The sequence below is a fragment of the Hydra vulgaris genome, chromosome 12 (genome assembly GCF_038396675.1).
Source record: "Hydra vulgaris chromosome 12, alternate assembly HydraT2T_AEP".
NCBI classification, from domain to species: Eukaryota; Metazoa; Cnidaria; class Hydrozoa; order Anthoathecata; family Hydridae; genus Hydra; species Hydra vulgaris.
In genome coordinates this window covers 27507531-27530158 of record NC_088931.1, presented here as the reverse complement: position 1 = coordinate 27530158, position 22628 = coordinate 27507531, and the positions used below count along the sequence as shown (strand labels likewise).

At 27.7% G+C, this 22628-nt stretch overlaps 1 protein-coding gene across 2 annotated transcripts; it reads left to right on the top strand.

Moving 5' to 3' along the window:
* Nucleotides 1-6627: 6627 nt before the first annotated feature.
* LOC101240790 (tumor suppressor candidate 2) lies at nt 6628-22561 on the top strand. 2 transcript variants are annotated; one of them, XM_065812776.1, is made up of 4 exons: nt 6628-6785; nt 10296-10407; nt 20300-21849; nt 22066-22561. In XM_065812776.1, exons 3-4 carry the CDS (start codon nt 21496-21498, stop codon nt 22075-22077), a joined length of 366 nt encoding a protein of 121 aa, XP_065668848.1. In that variant the 5' UTR covers nt 6628-6785; nt 10296-10407; nt 20300-21495; the 3' UTR covers nt 22078-22561. The 2 variants fall into 2 exon arrangements, with proteins under 2 accessions (XP_065668848.1, XP_065668849.1); XM_065812777.1 differs by lacking the exon at nt 22066-22561 and having other exon boundaries at nt 20300-20488.
* The last annotated feature ends 67 nt before the right edge of the window (nt 22562-22628 follow it).

Below are 22628 nucleotides of genomic sequence, written 5' to 3'. Positions count from 1 at the left end.
GTTAAAAATCAAAAAAATCTACTGTAAGCTGTATATATATATATATATATATATATATATATATATATATATATATATATATATATATATATATATATATATATATATATATATATATATATATATATATATACAGAGGGTGTTAGCCAGTCCAATGGCACCTCGTATACGACTGAATTCTCAATGAACAATAAAAAGAAATATTCCCAATATTGCAAAAACCTGGTGGCAAAAACTATTCCTGGCAAACACCCTGATATATGAGCTATAAAAGTTTTTACTGCTACTAAAAAATGTTTTATATTTTCTTATTGTAATAGCAATTAATGCAAATATTTTAAGATTTATTACAACAATTAAAATTTCTACAATTAAAGTGAATAATAATATATTAAAGTAATTATTGCATATAAATTATACAGTTCATTACATAAAATAAAAAGTGTTATGCAATAATTTCGAGTGTAATAATTTTATTTTTTATCAGTTCAATAATTTTATATTATATCGCTATAATTTAAAGTGTATTAATTTTATATTTATTAAATAGTCCAATCTAATCAAAAATATTTCGTGCCTTTTAAAAAACATTGCAGTTTATTATGCAACTAATTTTTTGTTTTATAAAAATGAATTTATGTTTTTCATTTTACTTATAATGATAATTATACTTTTGAGATAAAAAAATTATACTTTTGCGAGAGCCATAAATTGCTTTCGCAAACCATTTTAAGGGTTGATGTGGATATATATATATAGGTATATATATATATATATATATATATATATATATATATATATATATATATATATATATATATATATATATATATATATATATATATATATATAAAGGTTGATGTGGATATATATATATAGTATACATATATCTTGTTGTAGACCAGGATTAAATAACAAACTTCAAGCCTTTCCAGAAAATTCTTGCAGTTTTTAGTTGGCTCTTGCTGCTGCTGTTTTTACTTGAAATTTTACTTTCAAATCATGAGAAACTAGGTTTCTCATTATTTGTAAGTAAACTTCAAATAAATTCAAAAAAAAATTCAAAATAACTTTCAAATCATGAGAAACGTTGTTTCTTATGAAGTGAAAGTAAAATTTCAAGTAGAAGTATTACCAGATCATGTTTATTTTTGGTGCTTTCAAGTATTTGTCTGTTTCCCAATTGATCGAGCCTTGTGTAGTCTTGAGTCAATTTGTTGATTAGGCATATTTATTACTTTGCATTTTTCCATGTTCAATTCCATGAGCCATTTTTCAGACCAGGAAATAATGACCTATCATTGGTCATCTACTTTTGGAAAAAATTATGTTTTGATCCCCTAATATTAATTCTGGCTGATCAAATTTGATCAGCAAAAATTGCTAGGCAAGTTTAATATTAAAAAAATTTAAATACCTTCAAAAACAGAAAGTTAAAATTATTAAGTTAGAAACTAAATGTTTTTGAATATTAGAATTAACAAAGTTTTAAGACTGGCAATCAGCATTTATTGTGGATTATTAGGCTTTATTACAATAAAATACTTTTGGAACCATTTCCCATTATATATGTTTGTCTTTATTAACTCTCTCTCTCCCTTCCTCTCTCTCTCTCTCTCCCTCTCTCTCTCTCTCTCTCTCTCTCTCTCTCTCTCTCTTTCTATATATATATATATATATATATATATATATATATATATATATATATATATATATATATATATATATATATATATATATATATCACTACAAATATGTATATATATATATATATATATATATATATATATATATATATATATATATATATATATATATATATATATATATATGTAAATTATGTTAGTGTATTTTACAGATAGAGTGCTCAATGTTCTTAAAGAACAAAGCAATAATAAGTTAGTAAAAAACACTTATCTAACTTTTCTCCTCAACTTGAAGTTTCACCATTGCTGGATCATCAGGAAGAGAACTCTTCCTGATGATCCAGCAATGGTAGGGTTCCCATTCTCCTCTTTTTTGCGTAGGAGAGCGGGGCGCTAAACTAATTAAAATTGAAGTTTTCACAGCGTTCTCCTACGGAAAAAAGAGGAGAATGGGAACCCTAAGCAATGGTAAAACTTCAAGTTGAAGAAAAAAGTTAGATTAGTGTTTTTTACTAATTTATATATATATATATATAATATATATATATATATATATATATATATATATATATATATATATATGTATATATATATATATATATATATATAAATATATATATTCATGTTTGTAGTGAAGCTGTTTTGAAGTGCATATACAATCAAGAAAGTGCTTGATGAACTGAGTCAGAGCTATAATATAGTAGAAAACAAAACTTTGTGATTTTCACAACTTTATAAATTTGGTTTAACCTACCTGACAATAAAAGCATCTCTACCGATGTTGGCCAAATCTTTTTGCAATTAATAGATAAGCATTTCCCACTTTCAACCTCATTGCATAAACCATTCAATTGAAAAGTTAGTTACAGCTACTCAAACAACATTTCAATAATCATAAAACAACAAAAAAATAAATTCAAAAAGCATGTCTAAAAATTTCCCTTATAATTGCAAAAAAAAAAAAAGAAAAAGAAATCTGTCCAGAAAAACACGACAAAAAAATGTTTACTTTTTCATATGGAAAACTAATAATTTTACTTTGTAAAGATGCTGAAGAGCTACTTAATAAAAGAACAGTTGATTTCCAAATGTTGTCATGAAAATAAATTTCTATTTAAGCAACCACAAACCTAAAGATTCGATACACGCACTTATAACAATAGTTTTTTCTGTATAGTTTTACATAACTAGTTCAAATTGTATATAATTTTTTAATGAGAAAACTATATTTGTATTTCACCTGATGATTGCAATAGTATGAAACTTAAGTTGTAAAAATCATATAGTTTTGTTTTCTACTATATATATATATATATATATATATATATATATATATATATATATATATATATATATATATATATATATATATATATATATATATATATATATATATATATATTAAGGCGGGTCATACTTTTTTTTTTTTGTGGCTATAGCATAAAAAGTTGTTCTATTGGTCCAAAATCTAGGGACCATAAGATTTTTTAAATTTTAAGCTCAGTAAGTACTTGCAACTTGTAGTTGAAAATGTGGAAATAATGTGAAAAAGTATATCAATTTTATAAAGGCATATTCTTATTAGTGTTCACTGTGTTTAGTTTATATTACATTCGCTGGTACATGAAATGAGATTAGATAAGTCTAAGTAACCATAAATTAATCATACATTACCTTAACTCAACCAAAAGTAATCCTAGCATATCGTAAATTTACCCTCATCAAACCCTGTATTACGGTAATATATGTGTTTAACATGTTCTGTTTTATATTTTAGATTGTTTAAAAAAAGTGGTAATTGATTCTTGCTACAACAGGGTTTATTTCAATCAGTTGTTTATAATCAATCTTTTCTAATTGTTATATGATATTGTTTGGACAAGTTGGTTTCCATTGTATTGAGTATTAGTAAATGGCGTCCGTCAGCACAAGACTTGGGACTAAACACTCAGTTCTGGGGCAGCCTGCAGTTATAAAAAAAAATCAACTTCCTACATCTAGTGATGTTTACAGACTGTATGACTACTACTTAAAGCACAATAAATATGATTGTATGCAGAAGAGAGTGACAGCTGTAGCACATGAAGTTGTAAGTATCTACAACACTGCGAGTATCCCAGTAATTGACACAAAGAGTGTAGTCAATCGTATAAAGAAATTGATTGATAAAGTTAAGGGTCTTGCTAAATATCCCAGTTCTAAGAAGACATCCATCAACTACCTGTTTGAACAAGACTGTTTGAAATCATTACAAACTGTATTTGATGTATGTACTTGTAAATGTGTTGACAGCGGTATACAAGAGAATTCACAATGTATTTGTCCACTGTCGCATAAAATACCTCCAACAGAATGGTCTTTCTGGTTGGACCAAAAAACTGAAAGGAAAATGTATATAGGTGCTATAGATATAAAAGCTACAGGTATGTTGCAGAAGAAAGAAATGAGAGCAGTCAAACGTTTAAAATTTGAGCGCAATCAGAAAATAAAATATGAGACAAAAATAAATTATATCTACAATAACATGAGTGATGATGCTGATGATGATGGTGGTGAGGACGTAGAACTTCAACTAAATATGGGTGATGAAGTTCTTGATTATGAAATTTCCAGTGGTGAATCTGATGATGGTGTTGCAGCACCCAGAAACATGAAACAATATCCGGAGTTGTGCAAAGCTTTGGACAGATGCAAGATTAGTAACAGAGAAGCTTGTCTTGTAGTGAATGCAGTGCTAAAAGATATGAAGCTATTGTCGGCAGAAACTGCAATAGATCCTGCAAAACTTAGACGTCAGAGAGGTCTTTGGCGGCAGAAACAAGTTTCTAAGCATGCTGCCGAGATGCAAGAACTAATTTGTATTGGATTTGATGGGAAGAAAGACTTAACTTTTGTTGAGAAGTCTGGTATACGTAGAAGCATAAAGGAAGAACATTATGTTATTGTATCATTTCCAAACAATAACTATATTGATCATGTAATGCCAGAAACAGGTAAAGCAGTTGACGTTGCAAATGAGATATTATCGATAATTGCAAATACAAATTCAGCAAGTACGCTACTAGCAGTTGTTTGTGACGGTACAGTAACCAATACAGGCAAACGAAATGGTGTGATTCGAAAATTAGAGAAAGGCGTTGCAAGACCACTGCAATGGCTTGTTTGCCTGTTGCATGCTAATGAACTACCATTTCGGAAATACATTTCTGCTATTGATGGAGGATGTACAAGAGGTCCTAGTAGTTCCAGTGGTGTAATTATGAGTGCGCTAGACTTTGACCCCAAGGATTTACCAATTTCAAAGTTTAAAGCTATGTTAGGAAAAGTGGTTGAGATTAATGATGAGGTTAAGAACAGTCTAAGTACAGATCAAATATATCTTCTTAGAGCATGCTTAGCAGTGCAGCAAGGTTATACAAATAGTGATGAAATTAGGTCTTTACAGAACGCAATGCCAGGAAATTTAAACCATGCTAGGTGGCTGACAAAAGCCAACAGAATTTTGAGATTGTATATGTCAAAAGAAGTCTGTTCCCCATCACTATACAAAATTGTACGCTTTATAGTAAATGTTTACGCTCCTACATGGTTCAATATCAAGAGTCATCCTTCTTGCGCTGATGGTGCAAAGAACTTTTTTTACTTGCTGAAGCAGTGTCATGAGCTTGGAGCAGAAGATTGGAAAACATTAGAGCCTGTGTTGCAGAACAACAACCACTTTGCCCACAATCCGAAAACATTCTTCTTTCTGGTGTTTGTGACAATGATGATTCTGTGCGACATTTCTGTTGTGAAAAAATAATTAATTTGAGAAGTACTTCGTGTAGTTCTTCTGTGAGTGTTTTTGATAAGTCAAGTATCAAGCTAAACGCCAATGCTTTGACTTACGTTGATATGATTGACTGGACTACAGCTAACCTCACACCACCACCGTTGCTAGCAGCTATTGAAAGTGAAAAACTTCAACACTGTCAGTTTGATTTCATTTTTGGTATACCCTGTCACTCTCAGGCAGTTGAGCGTGCTATCCAAGATATCTCTGCAGCAAGCTCAATCGTTTTTGGGCATGAATCGCGACATGGAATGATTTTACAGTGTACTGCATCAAGAACAGAACTACCTAGTGTTAGCTGTAAATCAGACTTTTTGTAAATTACGTTTGATTATATTGTTTCATTGAACTAATGATATCTAGAACTTCACCATTTAAGTGAATTTTATGTTTCGACGTCGATAACACCCCCTTATCGTTGACAGGGCCGCAATTAAGGGGGTGCATCTTTTTTTTTAACTTTTTTTTATAGTAAGCAAAAAATGCTTATATAACCCCCAAAAAAATACTTTTTTGCGCTAGCCATGGATATGGCCTCTGTATCATATTAAGTGCTTGATGAATTTCTTATATTTTTAGCTATAAGCCATTAAAGGGTAAATCTTTGCGGTAAAGTTGCAAGTACAAGACACCTGTTGTTTTAAATGTTTTTGGCCTTTTTACAATAAGTAGCACCTAGAGCAACTTTTTAGACCATAGCCAGGTTAGCAACTCTAAAAAAAAAATAGTATGACCCGCCCTAATATATATATATATATATATATATATATATATATATATATATATATATATATATATATATATATATATATATATATATATATATATATATATATATATATATGTATATATATATATATATATATGTATATATATATATATATATATATGTATATATATATATATATGTATATATATATATATATATATATGTATATATATATATATATATATATATATGTATATATATATATATATGTATATATATATATATATATATATATATATATATATATATATATATATATGTATATATATATATGTATATATATATATGTATATATATATATGTATATATATATATGTATATATATATATATATATATACACATATATATATATATATGTATATATATATATACACACACACATATATATATGTATATATAGTTAATAAAGACAATAGATGTTGAAATGGGATGGTTGAAAAATGTGTTGTGCAGTGTGAAATGGATACTTGGTTACGATGATGAAATTGTTGAAAAAAAATCGATTGCTGCTACACCATTTGTGACTCACAAACCTAGGTAATGTTGTATTGAAGTTTCTTATAAATATCATTAGTAATTGTTGTTTTATCAATTGAATTTATTAAATGAATCCTAGATTACTAATATGTTCTGTTGTAGAATGCTATGTTCTATCAAATAACAAAGTTTTTTAAGCTGTATATTTATATTAAATGTATATAACTGAATGTCTTTAATTCAGGATACGGAGTCCCAAAAAGGACTCCAGATTTGAAAGTAACAAAAAGATTATTTCTTTCTGGTTTTTGGTATCCAAGAGCTCCAAAAATGGCTCATGGCTACTAGGCAAAAAAATTAAAAGTTTTAAGTTCAGATCAATCAATTTTTAAACATCTTTATGTATAATGGGGGCAAGGACTCAGAGACTCTAATCTAAAAACAGGAGGTACCAAGTCATGAAATCACATTAATTTTTTTTTTATTGTAGATCATAAGTCATTCAACAATTTTAGAGATGGACATAAGAGACCAAGAAAAAGAAGAGATTTAAAGCTATAATTCTTTTGGGACTTTGTATCCCTGGTTATAAATTATTTTGCCAACAAATTTTGATAAAATGTGTACAATATATATATATATATATATATATATATATATATATATATATATATATATATATATATATATATATATATATATATACATATATATATATATATATTCACGCATACATTTTTCAAAGTATTTATCGACTTTATTAAGGTTCTAATAAAAAAATTCTAAAAAAGTATAATCAACAGCATTTGTTTTGAAAAATTCATCATCAGGTATTTTCATATATTCACAAAATTTATTATATTTAGCTATGTGAGCATATATTTAACTAAATTAGTTTTGTAAAGTTTGTATTACTTATTTACAAAGTTGTAATGGTTATGGCTAAAGATTAAATAATGTAGTGTTATTGAGTCAATTTTAAAGTTAAAACTGTTCATTAGAAAACTTCTCTTTGAATAATTTTTAACTTTAAATGTCTAGAGACAGTTTTTAATGTAAAACACTTTCCAAGTATGATATTTAAATTGAGAAATACCAAGTACCGTTGAGTGGGGTTACTTTGATACCTGGGGTAACTTTGATAATTTTTTTGAAATTGCTTTTTCAGTATATTATCTTCAAAATATCTTTGTGATATTTTTTTATTATCTTTTCTATTTTCGGTTTCTTTGGTTTAAAATAAATAAACACTAATCAAAAATATACTAAGATTTCTTAAAATCGATTTGAAAGGTAAAATACATAACAAATGAAAAAATGAAGAAAGAAAAAAAAAAACTTTATAAAAAAGTGTATGAAAGTATAAAAAACATTTTCTAAACAATAATAAATACCTATAGATACATACCTACCTATCCGTAATATGTGGACCTACAAAAGGAAGGATAGGAATTGTGCTTATCGTTCACATTCAGAAACTCAGTTGTCAGCGTCCCTTCAATGTTGCTGGAAGGGTACTTTGAGTTTGCTGAAAGCATCTAAAACATTTATAATTCCATATGGGACATTGCACAATAGAATGAAAGGTTAACATGGAAAACAAGTTGGATATCCAGTTGTACTCTCTTTTTATTGCAAGAATTTCCTTTTGAAGGCAATAAACATTCTTTCTGATTGGAAAATGCCTGTTGATGGATTAACATGGATCACCTTTAGGGGTTTGTGGACGAACTGTGAATGCTTACTTTGATGAATTAGAATAGGCATTAGAAGGCATTGAGCCCTGTAACATTTATAACTATGACAAGACTAATCTTTCGGAAGATCCTGGCGCAAAATCAATCATGCTGACGAGGACTATTAAAGTAACCCCAAAATGCGGGGTTATATTGATAACTGTTTGGGCTTTAAAAAAAAATATAAGACAAGTTCTGATATTTCTTAAAAACATTTTTTCCTGTTAAGGAGAGATCATTTGGTATATATACCAAATGATCTCTCCTTAATATATTCAATATATTCAATATATTTGAATATATGAATATATATGAATATATTCATTATATGAATTATATGAAATAAATGAATTTATTTGAATTATATGAAATTATTGAATTATTATATGAAATTATATGAATTATATGAAATAAATGAATATATTCAATATATTTTAATATATTCAAATAAATATATTCAAACCAAAAACGACAGCAATTTATTAAAATTTTATCTCAATTTAAAAAAAAATATCACAAAAACCTATCAAAGTAACCCCGCTCGACGGTATAATAAGTTTTTTTAATGTACTTTACAACACTTTGACAATTAAAATCACAATCATCTTTTATTTTAAGGTAAGATTCATTGGATAAAAAGTTACTTAAAGGACCACAAATATTTGTGAAGGATAATTTGGTAATGATGGGTTTTTTTTGTTTAATATTTTTAGGTACTTTATTCGTGTTTTAAATTAATAAAGAACGTGACTAAATCATAGGTAGTGCATAACACTTTAAGCAACGAGCTATGAAATGGCCTCATTCTTGGTAATCAACCCAAAGTTAACAAATAACTTTTTATGTGGCCTTGACAAAAAAAAAATCCTACAAGGTGGCAAAAAATAAGGCATTTTGTACTAGACTACCAGTATTAGGTTGATCACGATGGTTATAATCTGATAATTACTGAACATATTGATGCAACATATTACTAGAACTAACTGCTGCAGCATATTACTGGAGCATTACTGGAGTGTATTACCATAACAAGTAATTGAAACGAATTACTGAAACAAATTACTAGAATATATTACTGAAACATATTTTTGGAACAATTGACTGGAACAAATTACTAGAACATATTACTGGAATATTTTACTGAAACATATTACCGGAGTGTATTACTAGAATGTTTTACTGGAACAATACTAGAATATAATGCTGAACCAAATTACTGGAATGAATTAAGTAAACAAACTGACTAGAACAAATTATATTTCTGAAAAAGCTGTATGCTGTAACATTCTCTGTGTTAATTTATCCTAATAAATAACATTTATTAGGATAAATTTGTTTAATTGCACTGAGAAATCTTAAAGCAAGGAACTGACAAATAAAATAAACACATTTATGATATATATATACATAAAAGAATGTTTTACAAAAAAAAAAAAAGTTAAATAGATTGATATTATTTTGAGTATTTTTATATTAATTTGAATATTATTTTTAATTAATTTGAAAATATTTATTTATTAAATATTAATTATAAATAAAAATATTAATTTATATTAATTGAGATTAATTGAGATTAATAAATAATAAAAAAATTAATATATATATAAAAAAAAAAATAGAAAAAAAACATTAATTGAATTAATTTGATTTAAATATATATTTAAATATTATTTTGAGTATTTTTGAATTTATGAGCCTGAAAAAACAGGATTTTGATAAAATTTGATAATACAGGAGTTTGTTAAAGTTATTCATCACAAGCCCTGATGAAGAAAAAAGACAGCTTTAAATTATTTTTGTTTTTTTAATTTGAATAACTTTATTTTACATTAAGCACCCAATATGTTGATGAGGATGGGGACGTTGCTGAAGAATTTTATGAAGAAGTTATTTCAAGTCATGGCTATCCATGGATGAAAAGAATTACAGAACGCCTTTGTTGGCAGGTAAATTTAAATCTAAGAAAATTAAAACAAATAAATAATAAAATTATTAGTGTTAAATTATTGTGTGTTTTTAGCATACTTATTTTGTTTTACATATGAGTTTTCATAATTAGAACAAATATATAATAGAATTGTTATTATTAAATTATTGCTGTGTATTTTCATCGTAATACCATTTTTCCAAGTAAAATACACACGCATGTGCATGCTAATATTTCATAAAATACACTCACCTTATTTAACTTTTGTTCCTATATGTGTGTTTGAATGTATTATGTGTGTGTATACTGAAAAGGTGTTATATAACACATGGTTAAAAAGTTTATCAACCTAAATAATAAAACAACTGCAATAAAATATTTGCATCTAAAAGAATTTTGTTATTTAGACCCTATATATGTTAGTTACCTAAGGATTTTGAGCTTGAAATTTCTTCTGAAAAATAAATTTTTTGGCCAAACTTCAGTTATCATTATTAAACCTCTTAAAAATCTACTTTTTAACTGAGAATCTACAGTTATAAGAAAAATAACTAGTAAATTTAGACTAACTTTTTATATTATGCTCATTTTCAATTTTATAAGATCATAGATGCTGTCAATCACATCATTCTTAAAAGAAGAGAGATCTAGTCGGAAATAAAGTTATTAATTCTTTTTTGATATTTTTTCATACGATGTTGCTTTCAGTTGCTTATTAAAATCACAAGTTCTTGTTAAGAGTCTTGTTAAGAATCACAAGTTCTTGTTAATCACAAGTTGTTGTTATTAAAATCACAAGTTGCTTATTAAAATCACAAGTATGATTTTTCTTCACCTTACAAAAACAACCAGACACCTTGTTTGTTATTGGTTGTCTTTCAGGGGCCATAATAGGTGCCATACATCGACCTCCCATGAACCTTTGTTGAAACCCATCTGAGGCTGTTTACATTTTTATGAGTACATTTAACTTGCTTTTTAATTCCTTGTGATTCATTGTATTCATAATAAATCTCATTGCATTCATATTTTCATTATTTTACTTCAAATGAGTCTTTTAAAACAAAGTACTGATAACAATGTGCTATATCGCAACAGATGCATCTGTTGAGACAAATGCATTTAGATGCAGTCTAGAGAAATTAATAACATAAATATTAAATAATGTGTTAATTGGGTGAAGAAACACCTTTTTCAAGTCTTTTTCTGTTTCTTACATTTATCATTTTTTTGTTTTCTTAGCTGTTATATTTTTAGCTTTTTAGTGTTATTGTTATTATTTTAGTGTTATCTTTTTGAAAACTACACTTTCATATGTAATGCAGTTTTACATGTTGTTTACTTGTTGTTTTTACATGTTGTTTTTATATGTTGTTTTTACATCTAAAAGTTTAATCTTAATTGCACCTTAAGATGTAATTGCAAAGAAATTATATGTAATTGGAAACTCATATAATTGTGAAAAACATAGTTTGAGTGAGTTGCATCACCCTTGCCATATGCTTACAAACGCACACACACCAATTATAGTAAGACGAAAATACCACAAAAAATACGTTCGATGTTTGGCGATAACTTAAAATATTAGGGTGTCAATGTAAACCATTTTTTATAAGTTTTGTTGAGAATTCAGATAATAAAAAAATAGCTCTTTTAAAACGGATGAACTGGAGACCACTCAATAAATAATTAATAAAGCATAAATTATTATTACCAAAAAGTTATTAGAATAAAATTAAACTTTAATAATGCTATTAAAATTATTGCGATGTTAAGTTAAACATCAATATGGGCGTCTTTCAAATTTAAATTGGTTGCATAATGGCTCATATTGTGTTGCGCAGCACATGTACAATCGCCCCCTATTATTTTTTGCAACAATATTTTCTAAATGTTGAGTCCGCTCAGATGGAATTCAATTTTCGTTTTTAACATTTTTTTAAGTTTGGAGCAGGTTGTTTCCACTGGTGATATTTGTGATTATTTTTCATCCTATCTGGTGGCTGTTTGCGATATGTTTTTTGATGCGCTAACATATTCAACTATTTATCATCTGATATTACTGTTCATTCTAGAAGGCTCTTTTTGTGCCTTTTTTAAAAGAAACAAAAATCTGCCTTTAAGGTTGTTATTTATGGTTGTTGTATTGATACTTATATTAAATTTCTTGGTTTTGATTGCTAAAAACATCATTTGGCAGTCATTTTCAATCAATGTTACCATTAAACATCCATACTTGAACAAGTATGTAATACTATGTTTTTTCTAAGTATTTAATACTATGTTTGTGACAGCATGTAACAAGTATAACGAACAAACACAAGATAATGTATAACAAAAACATAATAATTTTATTATTTTATATCATTAAGGCTAAGTCAAATTTCTCACATCAATTTAATAATAAATTAGTTACCAACTTATCAAAACACGTCCTAACAGATGATAAAAAAGAGCTTTTAAGTTTAGGATTAAATTTTGTTCCTTCAATTACAAATACGTCACTTAATATTCACATAATGGCTTTTGAAAGATTTAAAACAACCCTTCTCCAACAACTCTATTTTGGGACCGAAGAGATAACGAGGCATCCATTTCATAAAAAATCAAATTGGTCTCCCCCTATTATGAATAACAAAACTATTATAAGTTATCTTAACTTCGTAGAAAGTGGTATAACCGCACTTGTTTTTTCACAACTACCGAAAGATGAAAAAAATTTAACTCCTGAACTTATTCACGCACTAAACTCCCTTATGCTTAATCCCACAATTACCATAAAAAAGGCCGACAAGGGAGGGGGTATTTGTATTTTAGACAAAACGGACTATGAAGAGAAGATCTCTCTACTTTTATCAGATAAAAACACATATAAACTACTTTCAGAAGATCCAACAAAAAGTATAGCAAGAGATGTTAACAATCTTATTGACTATATGTTTCTTCATCATATGATTGATAAAAAAACATCGGAGTTCCTTCGTCCAAAAACATCTCTTTGTACACCCCTGTTTTATGGCCTTCCCAGAATTGATAAAATAGGCATTCCCTTAAGACCAATTGTTTCTGGTTGTGACGGACCAATCGACAACTTGTTGTTCTTTATCACAGAATTTATTCAGCTAGTTGCTGAACAACTACCAGCATACTTTAAAGACACAACACACCTCCTTAAACTCCTTCAATCTCATGTATTAGAAACCAACAATTATATTCTTGTAATGGCTGATGTTATATCTTTACATACAAACATTCCTCACCGTGAAGTTATTGACGACGTTAAATTTTATTTAAATAGAGCACCCCCATATAACGGACCCATAAAACGCCCACTTATTGACATATTAGAAACCATCCTAACCCACAGCAACTTTCAATTTTCAACTGATCACTTTTTACAATTAACAGGTACTACCATGGGAACACGTATGGCCCCACCCTATGCTAATTTATTTATGGGAAGAATTGATGAGAAAATAATTGACCAATTTTCAATGTGGATTTCTTTTTATAAAAGATTTATAGATGATATATTTTTTATTTTTCATGGGCCTCCTGAGAAACTAACACAAGTTTCGGAATTTATGAATGCCATCCACTCCACGATCAAATTTACTTTCAATAATTCTAACAATTCTAATAATTTTATGGATCTAACAATTATCAAAAAGCTAGATGGAAAGCTAGAAACAACAATATTCAAAAAGGCAACAGATAAAACAGCACTATTACATTATAATTCATTCCATCCCCCTCATCAAAAAAGCAACTTAATATATAGCCAAGCGTTAAGATACAATAAGATTATTTCGAACAATTACAACCTAATAAAAGAGCTACAACAACTAGCACAGATTTTAGTTATACCAGGCTACCCCCTCAAATTGAGAGGGGTTTAAACTACGAGGCTACCCTATTCAATCTAATTACAAAGGTTTTAAAAAAGCACTATAACATACACAACACGAACTTGTCTACAACAAATATAAAGAAGAAAGAGAAAAAGAGAAAATTTTACCGATAGTGACAACATTTGGAAAAGTTGGAAAACTTATAAATAAAATAATAAAAAAGCGCTGGAATATTGTGGAACAGGATACTGATCTTAAAAATATGGCCAACTCCACCTATTGCGAGTTACAAAAATATTAAATCGATCAAGAAATTTTTAATCCAAACGGCACATAAAAAAACATAAATGAAAATATATATATATATATATTTTTATTAAGTCACAGTTCCTAGGTGTTACTATTTAGGTGTTATAATATTATTGGTTTACCTTTATTTTTATTACATTATTTTTCTAGTTTTATCCATATTTGATTGTTTAGAATTAAACTTTTTATCGTGCATTTGTTATGGTCTGAAATATATGTTAATTCGGACCGTAGAGAAATCCTTATTTTAAAATATGTTTTCCCGCTGTTTACATTGATTTTGTATTTGGTATATTTCTCATGTTATTCTATTTAATTAAATACCAATTTAACCGAAAATTGTCTGTTTTTCTTTTATTGTATTTTTTACTAAAACATTATTTCATATAAGTTTTACTTTTTGTTAACCTCGGTTTAGTCATGTTCTTTGTTGATGAAGTTTTTTGTATCGTTTTTGTTGTGGTCTTAATAAAACGTTTAATTCGGACCATAGAGAAAACTCGTAGTTTATATATATATGTGTGTGTGTGTATGTATGTATATATGTATCATATATGTATATTGTATATATGTATGTATGTTTGTAGATGTACGGTTGTTTGTATATATATAAGTATATATATATATATATATATATATATATATATATATATATATATATATATATATATATATATATATATATATATGAGCAATTCTTTTTGACTAGCGGCTTTCGAAATGTTTTGTTGATGGACGTCTTTTTGTTGTTGTTTTGTTATGGTCTCAAATTTATGTTTAATTCGAACGTAAAGAAAACTTAACTTTTTCGGAAACTTTGATTTAGATATGGTCTCAAAGTTATCTTTAATTCGGACCGTTAAGAAGACTTTACTTCAAAACAATATTTTTCCCGCTTCGTACATCATTTTTATATCGCGACTAATATTATTGCTTTATCACCCAAAATAATTTTTTAACCACTTATTTGGCTAAAATTTATCTGGTCTTATTTTAGTATTTAGTTTATCTTATTACACTATTTTTTAATATATTATTTATCCGCTATTTTCATATTTTACCATTATCAAGGAACTTTTATGCTATATTATATTACATTCATTACTCAGCTTTGTTTTAATTTTCGCGTGCACAATTTTCGTCTTTTATTATTATTCAGAGAATTTCTTAAATACTTCACTACATTTTTAAATCTTTACATTTTGGTAGGCGATATATATATATATATATTGTACTTTTTCATATATTACTTGATTTTTAGTTATGATTTTAGGTTGCGCGGGTTGTTTCATTTTCTAACACTTAAGATTGGTTAACGAAATTCGAATGAAGTATCTATGACAGCGTTAGAGTTTTTTGAAGACTCTATTGTGTTTTATTTAATTTTAAAAGGGTTTTTAGTAGGGTATATTGCCATTTGATTGTTTTGGATTTATTTGTGCTGGAAGTACCTATATGGTTTAAATGGTCTAAGGGGTTAATTTGTTAGTATTTTCTGTTTACACACTTTAGTTGTTTTAGTTTTGTTTTTGGCGTTTTTACTTGAAATTTAATTTATTGTGCTTAGTTTTTTCTACCAGTGGTATGGTAAGTGATTTATTTTATTATTTTTATTTATATTGTGCAGTAGATCGACACTTTTTATCATATCAAAAAAATATTAGTGCTTTACAAATTTGGGTATGGTAGGGTTTAGCTACTTGTAGTGAATCCTTTTTTACTACAGTATGGAATAGGCGTAAGTTGAGGGGTAAAGCATAAGTGGCGATGACGTTTGTCTGACGGGATAAACTAGTTATAAGTGCTGATCCTCGTCGAAACGCCATTAATAATAGACGCGACTCTGAGAAGATGTTTATTACTTAATCACTACACAAATTATGTTTACACATTGGCATTAATGTCTTTTTTTTTTCCATTCCACAGTGGGCCAGAATGCACTTTTACTGGACAAAATTCATAACTAATTTAATATTAGAGCTATATTCACTAAAATTAGTATGAGTACTAATATGATGTCTGCGCTTTTTATGAAGGTAATATTTTTTTATTTCGTTGCTATGGATATCTTTATTTTGCTTAGCAACAACTTTCCTTAGTTACAAAGTGGTAAATTGATATTTGAATATCTTATCGGATTTTTGACCCACCTATATTGAATAAAAATTGAGTATTTAGGTAAATAATGTTTTAGGAATAATAAAAGCAAAAAATAGTGCAAGAAAACGTTATCAATTTTAAATTACATCAAAAAATTATAAAGCAATAATATCGTTTGAAGATTGTTTAAGTAATTGTAAAACATCTGAAGGAAATGCTTTATGATTTGTTTGGTGTGATGTTGATTTACGCAATGATGAAATAACAGGATCACTGGAAACTAGGAGTCTATTGATAAGATCAGTATTTGTTGCTTTTCTGGATGTTTTTCGGCTAAAATTTTCGCGATAAGATTTAAAGTCTTTATTTCTAGCCTCTTGAGCTTCCTCTGACATAAGTCCGATGGGTAATGTAAGGCTTTTAATTATGTCATGTCCATGTATCAATACTTTGTGAACTGATTGAGCCATGTAATACCATGGATAAAGGGACACATATAGTCTAAAAGTGCCAAAACAATAATCCTTGAACTTTAAGCAGTCTATTTCATATCCTGAAGAGAGCGTTACCAAGATAATGTAAAATCTGAATATAAGGTTTTGGTCAATACCTAGAATTTCAGCTGTTTGTTCTTATGCTGCAAAAGCACGCCTTGAGGTATTGCCATCATTACTTGTTCCAGAACCACCACTTTTAGGGAAATCAACAACAAGTCCCATTTTGTTCATAAAATCAGTCTGAATCTTTTGTTTAGCTACAGATGCCTTTTCTTTGTGTTCTTTAGATCTTGCTTGCAACTTTCTTGTTTCTTTTTTATATGCAATGTGCAATAACATCTCAAAAAATCGAATCCATGCATGAAGACTGGAAAGACCATATTTGAACTCTCTGTTAGTATAATCTATATTAAGGATATCAAGACTATTCATATTTTTTGGAGAGACACCACACACTGAACAGCATTGGTATGAGTTATTTTTTTCAGATAATATTGTTTGAACCTTCCCATCAATCATTGTAAGTTCAATAATACAATTCACTTCAATAGAAGATCGGCAAACCTCTAATAAAATCATACCCAAGCTTTCTATCTCACTTTTAATGTACTGATCTTCTTCAATCACAGATTCCTTGGATTCCATTTTGTATGCAAATCTTATGGGTCTACAATAGGCTGTGGAGGACGACTTTTGATTTCTCCAAATAGGCACCTTTTCGTTGCTGTTGTTAAATCCAGTCAAATCCAATGGGACAAGACAAGTAATAAATAATGATTCTTCACGCTTTAAATCTCTGTTAATGTCGGGTTCTGATAAAACTTGTTTATAAATGCTTTGGCCAGTAGCACCATCAAAACCAGCCTTACACGTTAGTGTCATTGTTTTTATTGCTTTGTCGTTCAATATCAAGTGCCTTAGCACAGGTTCCTGAACTGCACAGATTCTTTGCAAAGTATGAGTCATTAAATCTTTTAAAGGAACTGAAGCTGAATAGTCCTCCACTGTTATGTTTGCAGGATAACATTTCAATTTTGCATCTCTGACATCATTGTAAGCGGGGTAGATGTTATATTCTTTCTCCAAGGCTCCGCTTCTAATCAATTGATAGGAAGCTTTTGTCAGACTTACATCAATTATTAAAGCCAGTGCTTCGTCTGCTGAATATTTAGTTGCTTTATCTGTATTTGATATATTTAAAACATTCTTGGCAGCAATAACAACAGATTCATCTCTAAATTTTTTATTAGCAGCAAAAAATAATTCATTGGATGAATGAGATTCAATTAAACAAGATACACGGCGTTTTTTAGTTTTATTAGAACTATTATCAAATGCAACTGGTTTTCGACCACGTCTACTTGCAGTTGGTTCATTGTCTTTTTTTCTGACAATTAAATATTCATTAAGCCAGTTCACAAACTTCTTTTCAAAATTTTTCACAGTATAGTTTGCAGATTTCCACTTTTTTTTATACAAGTAAACAAATCGTTGAACAGCATGTCTAAAATCAACGTCTTTAAAATCAGCAAATTTTGGCTGAATAAATTTTAATATATCTTCAGTAATATTTTGTTTTGAAATACTAAGATTGTTTTTTTGGAGAAAATTATGAATGCCTAAGTTTAACAAAACCATATCTAAATAATTATTGTAACAAGTATTTTGTATTTAAAAGTAAAATGTTATAATATATATGCCGCCTGGACTACTAATACTTGTTAGTAATTAAGTTACTACAAGTGTTAGTAATTAAAATTAAAAGTAATTAAATTACTGTCAGTGTTAGTAATTAAATTACTAACAACTACCGAAAATATGTTGTTGCTATGTTATGCAAAGTAAGGTATCCATAGTAACCAAAAAAAGTTAACCTCATAAGAATTCTGAATCTCATTTTAATACATACCCCCAATATTGTGTATTTAGCGCAAGTAAAATACTGTTAAAACAACGTTAATGTAAAAATGAGATGTTGCTATGCAAAATTTAGTACCATAGCAACCAAGTTAAAACATACATAAAATCTGAACGGGGATTTAAGGGGACGAGCAATCAATTAAAACTCGATTGAAGCATCATATATTTATTAGTTATTGTGCGGCAAAAAATAAGTTTCTTAAGAAATTTTTTTTTTTAATCTGTGATTTTTAAAGTATAACTGAGATAACATGCTATAACAAATTTATTTCACACATTGGTTTTTCTTATCTCTAAATACTCTAGAATAACATGTACTAATTTTTTGTTTCAAAAACGTAGATGTAATTGAAATATAACACAACGTTGATGTCACCGTTAATTACTTATTTATAATTTTTATTTTTTTTTATTTTATCTCAATATTCAAATGCTTAGAGTCCTGGTAACTAAGGGATTTAATATAAATAAATTATCAATAGATTTCTCCTAATATATGTAGATACTAAAATTAAATAGGTTTTCAAGATTAGACAACTAAAATTTTTCCCATTTTGTCCACCTACTGGCCCACTGTGCATTCTGAGGCCTTTCATTGTTGTATGCATACTTTTTATTTTTTAATGTATTTTTTGTTTTATTTATTTTTTGTTTGGTGATATATTTTTTGTTTATCTTAGTTTATATTAGTATTTATATAACAATTTTTTTTTTTTTTTAATTTATTTTTGTTTGTTCTGTTTAGGTGCATTGTCTTTCTTTTTTATATTTTAAATATTCCTCTATTAATCTTTTATTTTGTCTTGACAACTGTCAAAATATACTTTGTTTGAAAAATTATTCTCCTTTAATCTAATGTACTTCATTTCTTCCCTCAGGCGTTTACTGCTCATGTGTGACCATTCGGGGAATTTTATATATGTCAGAATTATATATATGCCAAAGTTTATAAATAACAAAAAAATTTTATTATTTTAGTTATTTAAAAAATATTTTTTTAATTTTGAAAATTTTTTTTTTTGTCAGTTATTGTATTGATTCGAAAACAAAGATGCTATTGAAAAAAAAGCTTTTGTTTAATAAAAATGCTTTTGAATAATTGTAACTGGCGTAAAAGTATCCTCGGAAAATAAAGTTTTTGATATATCATAAAATCATTGATTCTGATAATGATTTTTAATTTCTCAAGAAAAAATGAACTGAATTGAATAATTATTTCTTTTTTTAATTTTAGGGTTTGGTAGCGCTTGAGTTTCCTCGTTTACACTATGATTTTCCGATTGTCATTTATCATAATTGAAAACTTTGATTTTATATTGAAGGTGGCGTTAAAAGTTATATTTTAACATGTTTTAAAATATATTTTAACGAAGTGCTATATCTATTATTTACAGTTGGTAAATGACGTTATAGTCAAATAATATATTAAGCAAGTGGCTGGCTAAGAATGTTTTAATATTTGGGATTTTGAATTAGATTAGATATATATAACGAAATGTGGACTGGTATAACGAAATGTAAACAATTATGTAAAATTTATTTTTGCTTTTTAGAATTGTATTCTAATTTACTTCAAATTTTCTTTTGATTAATATTTACAAAAGATACCTTCGACAAATCTACATTTTCCTGAATAAAGCATTTTTATAGTTGCTATTGGTTGCTTTTAATCATAAATGGAGTCTAGAAAAAATTGTATATTGCTTTTTCTTTCAAAGTTAAATCTTGATCAAAATAATACTTATTTTGTTTGGAAGGAATATTTAAAATAAAAAATAATTGGAATATAATTTTAATAAAAATTAAAAATATATCTATAAATTGGAAATAAATAAATGATTAAAGACCCCCCATCGTCCTTTGTACGCACCCGTGTGCTTTCAGAATCCCTCCTCCTCTTCCTCCTCTGCGTGCTTACGCATCATTTATTACAAAATTAACCCCTCACCCTTCCCTAAAGGCCGTTCTCGATTCAGAATTTTTTGCGCTTAAGCGGAAATTTAAGGCTATTCTCCATTCAGCTTTTTTTTAAAATTTTTTTTTAAACTTCACGCATGCGCGCACTGTAATATTAAAAAAAGTTGGTGGAAAATAATAATAAAAGTTGGAGGAAATGAAAGCTCAACAACGTTGAGCTTTTGAGCGGATAGTTATTTGTTCCAATATTATTATCCAATAAAAAACAAGAAAGCTATCACATGATACAAGAAATAATATTTTGTTTTAAACAAACTTCGAAAAATAAACAAGTATACTTGGATTAACAACTTTGCTATTTTATGATTATATTATGAAATATTAATGCTAAATTAGATATAGTAAACGGGTAAACAAAGTAATAATTATTTTAGGAATAATATAACTAGACTTTTATGATATTTTACTTTACAACTAATTTGTTTTTGAATTATAAAAAGGTATAAAAGCAAAATGGAAATTAATAACAATGGTGATTTGGCTAGAATTAATATGTCACCTGAACAACAAACATATATTTTATCTTTGCTTCAAAAACAAAACAATTCACAGCAACTGCTTTTGTCGCAACCAACAATTGAAACCTCACTTATATATTCTAAAGAGTTAACTGAAAAAAATGTAAATACAGCTCTAAAAAAAAAAATTAACTCCAACGATATAGACGAAATCGATAATGAAGAGTTTATTGAGTGTGTTAAAAAATACTCCTGTTTATGGAATACTGCATTATCTTCGCATAAAGATTATGATAAAAGAAAAAATGCTTGGGAAATGATTAATGAAAGTCTTGGTGGTGCTAGTCAGGTTAATAAATTTCTTGCAAGGGAAACTATAGAGAAAAGTTTTAGTTTTGGGCTGATTTATGTTTATAAATCTAATTTATAATTCTAATTAATTAATAGGAACTGATTATACTTATTTTAATGTATCATGGCACTCGAAGTAGTGCTTTTTTTAAGTTTTTTTGTTATACTTGATTTTTTGTTATTAAAACTCACTCTGTTCTAATTAACTTTATAGTTGAATCCCTAAAAAAGCTATGGAAAGGTTTACGAGAAAATTTTAAACGATGCAATGACAGACGAGAGAAAGCAACACGGTCAGGGGCAGCAGCATCTATACTGCCAACATGCAAATATTTTAAACAACTACAATTCTTGACAGATACAGTCTGTCCTCAAGACACAGATTCGAAATTAGATTCAATAGTTGAAGAAAACGTCAATATAGAGTTTCAAGTTGAACCAACTATATACACAAAAAATTTAGCTGAACAAGTCGGTTGCAGTTCCACCGATTTGCAGTTCAACACAAAAACTTGCTCAAGTCGCAATAAAAAAAAACATAAAGCAGTCAATGCTATTGATACCTTACTTGTTGAAAGTTTAAAACAATTAAATAAAGATGAAAATGAAACTGTTAACACAGATTCTGATGATTTATATTGTAGAAGTTTGTTTAGCAGGTTAAAAGAGCCTCCAAAAAAGAAAAATCGTTTGTCAAGAATAAGAATTGAAGAGGTTTTATTTACTTTAGAGTTTGAAGAATAATAACTTTTTAAACAAAACTTTTTATATAAAAAT